Source organism: Protopterus annectens, chromosome 7.part0 (genome assembly GCF_019279795.1).
Source record: "Protopterus annectens isolate FY-2018-M chromosome 7.part0, PAN1.0, whole genome shotgun sequence".
NCBI lineage: Eukaryota > Metazoa > Chordata > Ceratodontiformes > Protopteridae > Protopterus > Protopterus annectens.
The window spans coordinates 622,508,641-622,520,723 of NC_056739.1; the positions used below are offsets into that span (position 1 = coordinate 622,508,641).

The following is a 12,083-nucleotide window of genomic DNA, read 5'->3' on the forward strand; positions in this document are numbered from 1 at the left end:
CTGGAGTTCCACTGTGGCGACCCCTAACTGGGAAAAGCAGAAAGACACAAACAATTGAATATTTATCAGGATGGAGTACTGATTGCACTGGACCAACTTCAACCCAAGACCAGGGCATTAATCTGAAGAATAATACAACAATTTTTAAATATCATGAATAAAGCTATAAAACAGCATGGAAATATAAATTAAAAGAAGGAACAAGAATTTAACACATTGGCATAAACCATGGAAAGTCTTTCACATTAAAACAATTTCAGAGTGAGTTGCTAGACAAACCTATTTACAAAACAAGCAGTGCATAATAACCAAGCTTAAACACTCAACAAAACCATAAAGTTCAGCACTGAAAAGGCAATAATAAAGCAAATAGTTACTGGGAACTAATTATAAAATGAGATTTTATCTAGAAGAATTGAGAAACATATAACTAATGCTGTAGTCCTAGTTAACAACTATTTACTGGTTAAGATGGTAACTATGACTAAACATGATTGCCTGTTCATTTGCCACTAAAGCGCACACACTGAAAAATTTGCTAGACAAGTGGAGACGGACTTTGACTAAACACTGCTTGACATTGCTGTACTCTGGAGAAACTGTGGATGTGATGGCTAATAAAGAATATGGACAGGAACTCCACAGCCCAGAATTTGCAATGTACTGCTTAGAATCTTAAAGGCACAATTGTAACCTTTTTTTGCCTGTCCAAAGACCTCTTGGAAATCACATGAACTGGAAATGCTAGAAACCAGCAGACTTATAAAGGAAGAAAGGTAAGAATAAATAAAAAAATGAGCTCCTGAAGAAAGTGTTCCTAAGTCTTAGGAGAAACCTTTTAGAGTCATTGCAGGGCTTTCCCTTAGCCATGTACACAGCTGAAGTAACATGGTCCTATATAACAATGGAGCTTTAGGACATATTACTGTACATTACTGTAGGGCATACTGATGGTGGCTGGAAAATGTGCCATATGAGCCTAAAGAAGGGCTGCCCTCCCAGATGTAAAGGCATGACAGGTCTTGCTCCAAAAGTTATGTAGGTCACCTGGAAGGAAGTCTTTTCCAGAGATGCCACTTCATGGATTAGACATTCCAGATACAGTGAACCATGTACTGATGTTGATCAATGCGTTAATAATTAAGTGGCCTCAAACAACGATAAATACAATGTATAAACAGGATGGTTATGTAGCAAAAATTGCTTATTACACTAAATGCTAACTTTTTAATGTGTCAAGATATATTAAGCATGACTCTCCCTCCCACATTCCATGTTTATCCACATCTCTCTCTCTTTTTCTTAATATGTACTTTTACTATAAAATTAAAAAGTGGACAACTTAGATTACCATGAAGAAAAATAAGCCTGCAATACTGCCAATCTATCTATCTGCTGCTACTACATGGGCCAATGGCTGGTGCCTTACCCCCACTGTTATAGTGTTTCCTTAATGTAAATTTAAACAACCTATGCAGAAGATGAAAAACACTAATGACAGCATTTTCTGTCATGTCAAAAAAATATATTTTTTTCTATTTCTTATAAGTTTACTGGTAGTTGCTAAGCATGAGGTCCATGACAGCACTGAACAGCCCAGTTCAATTTCCCGACAGCCCCAAAGCACTGTCTGATTACATGAATTCCTCAAACTCTCAAAGTGTGCTAATGCAGGCTGGCAAGAGTCAAATGCTGGACCACACGGAATAGCTTGTAACCTTAATCCTCTGTGCCAACCACCACAGATCTTGAATAATCGCAAATATACTTTATAAAAGATAAAATCAGTGACATCTTTTTAATTAAAATAGCACTAGAATTTTAAACTCAAAGGCAGTGCAAAATGCATGCAATAATACATGCAGCACACTTACATAGCATCAGTGTTTCATAAGCAGAAAACAAGTGGAACAGCAAAGTAGATATATATAGCTGACATAACCAAATAAGCAAATATGTCTTTAAATAGTACTAAACAATAATAATAATAAAACAATCTTTATTGAGATGAACCAGTTATGACTGGAAAAACCTACCTGCTTTTGTAGCTACTTGTCTGTCCTGCTCCCCTGCTTTGGCTTTAGATTCATCTTGCTTTGGATCTGCACTCAAGCTCCTGGTGGGAAGAGCTGGGGTAAAAAAATTAATGAATGCAAGAAGGGCTTGCATGTGTAGGAGCAGGTCGAGTGAAGCAAATGCTACCTATATGAATAAAATAAAATTAAGAAATTATCTCCAGAAATGTTACTACCATATGAAAATACAAACCATTGTCATCTAAAACATCCAAGCCTTCAGTTAAAAACAAAAGTTTCAGGAAACACATTTAAATTTTGTCAATAAAAATGTTAACAGTGCTTACACATTGGCTTATACTTTGCATACATATTTACAAAATGGGGAGAAACTTGGACCAGACTGCTAGTTCCTTGTTTATCAAATATGTTCCACACATAGGAGAAAATTACTGCAGGCTACCCAGAGCTCGCATTCAGTTACAGATCCCTTCTCCAACACAGACTTTAAAATTCAACAAACTACCAACATCCTTAAAAGGGATCTAGCAGGAGGAAATTAGCAAATTTCTAAAGTGAACACCAGAAATGCAAGCCCCAACAAAAATGCAAATCATAGCTCTCAAATGTACAGACTTTTGCCTCATTTTTGGTATTTTCCTCATAAAATGTGTGGTTTTCTGATAAATTACTGGGATGTTCCAAGGAGTCGTCACTAAACATTTGAATTTCAGACTTCATATCCACCAGAAAATGCATGTCAACACAAATCCTCTCATTGTAATTACTTTCCAAGTTTATTAGAGTAGTATTTAAAATCCGACCCTAAACACTACAAAAGCCTTGGATCTGTTCATGCCAAAACCCATCTTAACATCTTTCAGCTACTAATGGATTTTGTCTGCTAACTACATCTTCCGACTCTACTCATCTTTCTTATCGACTTCCCTCTCTGTTTCCCTGGCTTCACACACATACTTTTCTACAACTTGGTTTCTCTTTCTTTCATGCCCATCTTATAATCCCCAACTACTACCCTTGGCTTCCTCTTCCCAACCTACTAAGTCCCACCTCTTATTAAACTTCTTTACTCTAAATAACTACTATGTATTTACTCAAACTTCTAAGCTGTATTTTATGTACTTAAAGTAACCTGCAAACTCATGTTATCTTCTGTTTGCAACTATTTTTGAACTTGTCTGTGAAAGGTATTCTGTATGGGTGTATGGGGCTTTCCCCCCAGGCCTCCGCTGAAAATGGGCTATTGCTCAGTCGGACATACTAGGTTAACAAATGAAAAATAAATACATTTTTCTCCCCATTATATTAGACTTTGCCCAGATTTCTTGCAGTAAGAGGGTGAGAGGCAATGCATTTTTAAATCTGCACAAACAAAAAATAAATAAATCAAAAACATCAGTGCTGTGACACATTAAACACACACTACCATAATACAAGCACCAAAATACAAATTTAAGAACATTTCCTGGTGACAAAAAGTAATGCGATCCAAAAACAATGCTAATGAAAGCATAAATCCCACAAAAAGGAAATTAAGCAAGGTGGGAAAGGACAGAAGGTAAATAATGTAAAGAAAAATGAACGAGTCCCAGTAGTAAAAGCATGCAGTCGCTTTATGAACAACATGATGGCACTTTTGGTTCTGTAACTAGGAAAGCAATGCTGGGATGTTAAAATGTCATTATTAATTAAAAGCCTTAGCACAGAACTATGAATACATGTTTCAAAATATGTACATGGGAAAATAACTACTGGTAAACAGTTGCAGTCAGTACAAGCACCTCCCTTATGGACAGACATAATGACAGCTGTTTTTCAGAGCTCTGAGCTTTGGATTTAATCCTCTGTACCAGATCACAGAACAATATGGTGGAGTGGATATGGACTTATTTTAATAAGTATTACTGTCTTTAGGATGATGAAAAAAAAGCAGTTCTGCTGGGATTGTTGTAGTGGTGGACTGATCATTGTTGTAGTGGTGGGAATGACAGAGGTGAGGGTTACTGATCATTGTTGTAGTGGTGGAGATGACAGAGGCAAGGGTTACTGATCATTGTTGTAGTGGTGGGGATGACAGAGCTGAGGGTTACTACTCATTGGTGTAGTGGTGGGAATGACAGAGGTGAGGGTTACTGATCATTGTGATAGTGGTGGGGATGACAGAGGTGAGGGTTACTACTCATAGGTGTAGTGGTGGGGATGACAGAGGTGAGGGTACTACTCACTGGTGTAGTGGTGAGGATGACAGAGGTGAGGGTACTACTCACTGGTGTAGTGGTGAGGATGACAGAGGTGAGGGTACTACTCACTGGTGTAGTGGTGGGGATGACAGAAGTGAGGGTACTACTCATTGGTGTAGTGGTGGGGATGACAGAGGTGAGGGTACTACTCACTGGTGTAGTGGTGAGGATGACAGAGGTGAGGGTACTACTCATTGGTGTAGTGGTGGGGATGACAGAGGTGAGGGTACTACTCACTGGTGTAGTGGTGGGGATGACAGAGGTGAAGATTACTGCTCATGGGTGTAGTGATGGGAATGACAGAGGTGAGGGTTGCTGATCTTTGTGGTAGTGGTGGGGATGACAGAGGTGAGGGTTGCTGATCTTTGTGGTAGTGGTGGGGATGACAGAGGTGAGGGTTACTACTTACTGGTGTAGTGGTGGGGAAGACAGACGCGAGACTTACTGATCATTGTTGTAGTGCTGAGGATGACAGAGGCAAGGGTTACTGATCATTGTTGTAGTGGTAGGGATGATAGCTGCAGGCGTTACTAATTATTGGTGTAGTGGTGGGGATGACAGAGGTGAGGGTTACTGACCATTGGTGTAATGGTGGGAATGACAGAGGTGAGGGGTTACTGATCATTGTGGTTGTGGTGGGGATGACAGAGGGGAGGGTTACTGATCATTGTGGTAGTGGTGGGAATGACAGAGGTGAGGGTTACTACTCATTCAGTGCAACCTAACACATAGTGTGTGCGCGCGTGTGTGTGTATATATATATATATATATATATATATATATATATATACATACATATATATATATATATATATATATATATATATATATATATATATATATATATATATATATATATGTATGTATAGTTTTCTAGCCTTAAGGATAGTGAACCCATTCCTAAAGGAAGAAAAAAGTAAAAAAGGTAAAACTAATTCACAGGAACAATTACTCTTGATATCTGCATATGAATTAAAACAGATGATTGAAAAAACTTATGTAAGATAACTGGTGCAGTTAAAGACTTCCCTGAATGTACTGATCTGTAGATCAAAGCAAAAAAAAATACATTGGTTACATTTGAAAATTTTTAAAATATTCTGTTTTAAAAAATATCAGAACCACCACTTAGGAACAAATATAGGCAGCCATCTCACAGGATGGTTATTCTGACGTTTTTGCAACCATGCCACCATCCTATGGCATTAACACTACACAGTGTGTGTGTGTTTCTTTTAGCAGAAAGCCCAGAAAAATAAAAATTGTGACGTCAATAGTCTCTCAGCATTCTACAAGCAGAAACGGAAAGGAAACACGGTTTCAGCTCCTAAGGGACATATGGAAGCCCGACAATCCAACTGGTTTCTCCAGCATGGCATCAGAAATATGCCACTCTCGACAATGGGCGCTGCTCATTTTTTTTTCAACTTTCACAGTTCCTTTGCTGACAGGAACAAAATTCTGGCTGCCTCCTAGCTCAGTCTCTGAGTGTATCTTGACTTACAATAAAAGAGGTTTGAGAGCAACAAAAAACCAAAGTATTTTTCTGTTTTCCAACACAGCATCAATAGAACTGATAGTATTTTTCAAAGTTTTCTTGCATCAGACAACACTACAAGGGTATAAATGGTTCACTGCTTCTCCACTGTTCCCGATTCTGCAGAATTGTTTACAGTGCCTGATGTCTTAGTTTCAGACTTCATGTTCTTCTAGTCATTAACCATGTAGACATTAAAGGTTCAGAATTCATACCTTTTAGGAAAATGCTGTTATCCTATTTGTAGTACTTGAATGCTAACTGTAATATGCTGACTGCTTGCACACTTGCATAAGACTGCTGTTTTAATGTGTGGATCCCATCGGCCATTACTTAGAAATGGATTTATTCTTTTGTTGCTTTACGGCATTTGTTTGCTTGGACTGTGAACTGACCTGCCATTTTGAATTTGTAATTCTACTATATGTAATTATGGCAGAACCATGCACTGCAGTTTGTTTTAGGTCATTGTATTACATTGCTGCATATGTGGCACACCTCAGCACTAAGGGCTTTTCATCCAGAAAAAGGAGGTCATTGTCCCACTGTACTCATCCCTCATTAGACCCATTATAGAATACAACTTCCCGTTTGGTATGCATCTCTCAAGACATCTGCAACAACTGGAAAGGCTGCAGAAATACCTCACTAAAAGAATCACAGGCCTAAAGCAGATTGCCCTACGCTGACCACCTTAAAAAACACCAGCTATACTCTGTCGCATATCGTCTACTCAGAGGCAATCTCTGCTCAACAATAAAAGGCCATGTCAAACCCAGAGCTACTGGACATGCTACATATAAAGAAATCCCAATCCCTCAGAGCCACACGCTCCAGGGATCTAAACCTTGTCATCACAATAAAGAAAACATGCTGGAGGGATAGGTTCCTGACCCACAGACTCCCCATACTCTGGAACAGACTGCCCATACATGTCAAGCTGAGTGCCTCTTTGGCCCTCTTCAAAAGGGACCTTGACGATTGGATGGGAGAAAGGAAATTCACCCCGGGGATCAAGTCAGTCGCCCTGCTAGACAGGGGTGCAGGGAAGTAAATAGTGTGGGAAGAAATAGCCAGGGAATTGTTATGGCTAGGCTTGTATAGGCCCTAGGGCCGATAGCCTAGTACCAACCTATGACCCTATATGTTATTAGAAACTACTGCTGCTGAATGTTTGTAACTTTGCACTAACTGCAGGATGTTGGCAGAATGTCAGCTGATTTTTTAATCTGTTAACTGCAGCAACCATTTACTAACACCCTCCCCCAAGAGACACACAAGGTTGTCCAAAGCCACTTCTATAGAGGTGGAGTGAATCCCTTGGCATATTCAAAAGCACGGTTGCTTACTTGTTGCTGTGACACTTAATACAATGCTCATAACTGGCATTTAATAACAGGCTGAAAAAGCACAGCTAAGTAAACCCAGAGGAAAGCACACAATGCAATTAAGTATTTAGTGGTATTTTTCACTGGTTTTACACCATCTGTTCTGCTTGTTTCCACCAAGCAGTGTTTAAATAACTGATCTATTAACTGTTTAAAACATTCTTGCCTCCTTGTTGATATTCTGCTGTTTTAAACATTTTTAGTGTCTCACTGCTACTTTTCTGCTGTTTTAAACATTCTCTAGCATTTTCCTGCTGAAACTAGGGTAGCTTAATAGTGGTAACATAGTCCAAACAGAAGCTTGTTGCTTCTGGAGCTGTTTGTAGTGGTTTGTTTGTTCTAAGCACATTTGCCAGACCATCTTGGATTGGAAGGTGCTTATCTGCAACTTTGTGAGAGAACTGTGCTGATTGGGACCTGTCTGGTAAAGGGAGGGCAGTCTTATAGCTTGGAATAAGCATCTTCATTGGTCCTTTTGAATCTTTTTTAATTTTTTTCAAGTTCTTACCTTCTGGTATTTAGGCCCTTGCAAGTTGTGCACCAAAGCCAGATAGTTAAATTCAACAAATTGTCCCTAAAACCCAGCCAGAAATATTCATCCACTGATCTTCTCCATGATCAATTCTGAATAGCCAACCCTAGTGACAAGAATCTTCAACCTAGCATTACTCCTACCAACTTTGTTGGGTCACTTGAGGCAGTGTAGCAATTGCCTCATGCATACAGACAACCCTCTACTAAAAACACACTAGTACAGAGTGCGAGAGATGTATTTACACCAAGAATCTAGAATTCATGCTCTCTCTCACTCAAAACAGTAACACGGAGGAGGTTGTCAACTCGCCCACAACTACATATGCTCATAGAACCACTACTCATATACACAGTACGCATCAAACATGTAAATCCACATAAGCGGAAGTTCTCTCAAAAAACTTACCAAAACACCAGAGACCTCCAAAATGCAAGACTGCTACAACTAACACAGTCCCCAAAGCCCCCATGACGCACAACACCAGTCTCTCACCCACCAAGCCAGTAAGGCGTAACATTAAAAAAAACTACTCTTCTTTGTCATTGGAGACTCAATAGTGAGAAACACAGATGTTCCGGTCATGAGGTTGGACAAGGAGAAAGTCACGGTCAGCTGCCTGCCAAGTGCCAGGATTCGTCAGATCATGCATGCACTCAGGTCTCTCAGCAACAAGTACTGTTATGACTCTGTCACAATTCATGTTGGTGTGAATGACCTGAGACAAACCTCACTGGACTATATGAAGAGAGACATGGTTGAGCTCTCTGAGTACGTGTGCCAGGCAGGTATGTCCCTAGCCGTGAGCAGCATACTACCCTGACCTAGAATGATGCCACAGTATAAACAAAAAATGACTGATATCAATAATTGGCTCAGTTTTTGGCATCATTCAAAGGGGATCCAGTTCCTGTCAGCCTGGGAAGCCATGTTCGACAAACCTCGATGCTTTGCACCTGGCACCTCTAGGCTTTCGGCTACATGCAAAGGATCTTGTCTCTCCCATAATGCCCTTTACAGGCAAGGTCTCAAAAACATTACCAATGTAAAATTAACCTACTGGAACAAAATAAGGGTCATGCTGCTAAATGCTAGGAGCTTAAAACAAAAACTGCTCTCCCTGGAAGAAGCACATCTATCACTAGAAGATGTAGACGTCTGTGCACGCAGTCAAAGAAACCTGGTTCAAGGCCTCAGAGTACCCCGGACTTGCAAGGCTACAATGCCTTCTATATCCTCAGACTGCAAAATGAATGCATGAAAACCAAAGGAGGTGATGTTTCAATCTACATTAGAGATGAATTCACCTCCCATCTAGTTAGACTGGATAACTCCAAGGAGTTACTCCAGGTCCAGGTTACAGTGAGGAAGACCCCCAATTCAAGCCATAGCCAGTTATAGATCTCCCTCCATGGCTCAAAACACCCACAAAGCCTAAATGACAACACTGTAGAAAATTCAAATTTTACCAAACACACTGGTTATGGGGGATTTCAATTAACCCATCATCAACTGAGAAACCTATGCTAGCCCTAACTCACTAGCACAAACGTTCCTTGACTTTGTTAATTCAAATGTCCTGAAACAAATAGTCCATACCCCGGACAAGAGGAACAAACATTCTGGGTCTGGTCCTCACGAACATTAAAACAGATGGACTACTGCAACTTTTGAACCATCATTAGTTAAAACTGACCACAAATCAGTCACGTTTGAGCTGGCACTAACACCAGTACTCACACAAAGGGTGAAATCAGGCTAAAATAATTCACCAAGGCAAACTATACTCTCCTAGGTGAAGATATAAATGCATTCCAAGCCCCACCCCAAGCTGGAAGTGGTAACTATGTCAAAGCTTACAATAAAGCTATGTACAATCACTTGCATAAGTGTATAAACTCAGCCGTATAAGAAATTATCAAAGCCAGAGCCCCAATAAAAACAAGCTGCTATGGTGGACATCCAGCATCAACAAACTTTAAAATAAATGCAAAAGGTTGCTATCCAAGAATACAAAGGCAAGGCACCAACAATGGAAAAGCAACCTCCTCAGCCTCAACAGACAAACAAAAATAACTTGTCAAATCCTCCTTTGAGAGAAACTTAGCAAGTACAGGAAAGGATTACCATAAAGCCTTTGATGGCGACGTCCGTAATCTACAGGGTAGGACTCAAGCATGTGCAGAACTAGTGGCCAATGGTATCACACACACTGACCCCACAGAGATGCCAAGCCTGCTACCGGATAGGTTTGGTGAAAATTTCACTACTTTAACCCATACTAACTTACAAGAAACCTTCCCCCAACCCCCACCCTACATAAAGTACAGTTTTGTGCCTACCATAAATGTAGATGTTCGAGTGCTCATACAGCTGCAGTCATTACAGATGGGTTATCCTGCCGTCAGGCGGTTCCTCGGTCGGCTGAATTCCAAAGTCTAGGTCCGGCGTCGGTTGTTGTCACTTCTTCCCTGACGTCAGTGCGGCAGGGGTATAAAAGAGGCAGCCGACGCCATTTTCTTCAGTTTTTCTTGCCCCAGATGTCAGGTGCCCCCAGAAGGAAGGCAAAAGCAAATACACCATAAAAGAATACCCCAAATAGGTTGTATGATAAAGGTGTCATAAGGCCCGTCCTAAGAGGGGATGGAGGGAGGGTAACCTGGACTGCAGCTGTATGAGCACCCGTACATCTACATTTATGGTAGGTACAAAACTGTACTATGTTTATCGTGCATACAGCTGCAGTCATTACAGATGGGTAGAATCCCAAAGCTAAGTAAGGGTGGTAGGCACTAAGTGGAACTAGGAGGGGCGAGGATGCCCTGCAGGACTGCTGTGGCAAAGCCCGCTCTAGATTTTGAGTATAGTGGAAGGTGGTAGTGCTTGGAGAAAGTGTGCACTGAACTCCAAGTAGCAGCTTCCAAAATGTCCTTGGTAGGGACCCCCCTGAGGAAAGCTGCAGAGGTAGCTGTAGCCCTGGTGAAGTGGGATCTGATGTATACAGGCACAGATTTTCCATGAAATGAATAACAAAAGCGTATGATGTGGGCTATCCATTTTGAAATTGTCTGTTTGGAAATAGACTTTCCTTGAGCACCTGTAGCATAGGACACAAAGAGCTTTTCCTGAATGGCTTTGTTCTGTCCAAGTAATAACGAAGTTGTCTGTGAATGTCCAAGGAATGTAGTAGTCTCTCCCCTTTGTTCTGTGGATTTGGATAAAAGGTAGGTAAAATGGATAGTCTGATTCAAAGCTACACTGGATACTACCTTTGGCATGAAGGTAGGGTTGGTTCGTAAGGAAACTCTGTCCTGATGGAAAATGATGAATGGTTGCACAGCCATGAGGGCCTGTAGTTCCGAAACCCTGCGTGCTGAGGTAATAGCCAGAAGGAAGGCCGTTTTCCATGACAAGTATTGTAGCTCTGTTGAAGAAGCTGGCTCAAAGGGAGGCAGGGTCAGCTTTTCCAATACGAAGTTGAGGTCCCAAGCTGGGACTGGTGGTTTCCGTGGGGGTTTTATATTTTTTGCCCCTCTGAGGAACTGCCTTAATAGAGGATGTGAGAATAAAGGAGGATCTGTATTGCATTGTGCGGAAATGGCTGAAGCGTGGATCTTGATGGAGGAGAAGGAAAGGCCACTGTTTAACATCTCAGCTAGGTACTGTAAAATTTGAGGTATATTTATTACCCAAGGATTCTGGCCCTTTTCTTGAATTCAGGAACAAAATCGTTTCCATTTGGCGGAGTAGGCTTTTCTAGTAGAGGGTCTTCTGGCCTCCAAGATGACATCCTGCACCTCCTTGGAGAGGAGAGTCTGTTGGGAAATTAAGGTATTCTTCATGCAGCTAGATTTAGGGTTTTGAGCTGGCTGTGAAGGGTTTTGTAGTTGTGCTGGGACAACAGAAGAGGGACTAGAGGTAGGATCCATGGTGGGGAGTGTGTCAGGCTCTTTAGGAGAGGATACCAGTGTTGTCATGGCCAGTCTAGAGCAATGAGAATCATTTGTGGCCTCTCTGCTCTGGCTTTTAATAGAACTTTGGTCAGTAGAGGGAGATGCGGGAAGGCATAGACTGTCAATGTTGTCCAATTGAAAGAGAGTGCGTCCACTTTCCAGGCCTGTGGATGATAGGTCCTTGAACAAAATTTTTCCAACTGGTAATTTCTGTGGGTAGCAAATAAATCTGTCTGGCTGTCCCCATGCCTGAGTTATCTTTGAGAAAACTTGAGGATGCAACTTCTATTCGTGTGGGTCTGTCATATTTCTGCTTAAGTTGTCCGCCAGTGTGTTTTCCTTCCCTGGCAGGAATTGTGCCTGTAGTTGAATTTGCAATTCCAGTGCTGTGTTCCAT

At 41.0% G+C, this 12,083-nt stretch overlaps 1 protein-coding gene across 1 annotated transcript in view; it reads right to left on the reverse strand.

Moving 5' to 3' along the window:
- VPS13C (vacuolar protein sorting 13 homolog C) overlaps positions 1 to 12,083 on the reverse strand; it is a 6,956,796-nt gene that overhangs the window by 3,234,720 nt on the left and 3,709,993 nt on the right. The window contains exon 42 of the mRNA XM_044076309.1: positions 2,037 to 2,202. Coding sequence (XP_043932244.1) covers positions 2,037 to 2,202 — 166 coding nt within the window. The remainder of the gene's footprint in view (positions 1 to 2,036; positions 2,203 to 12,083) is intronic.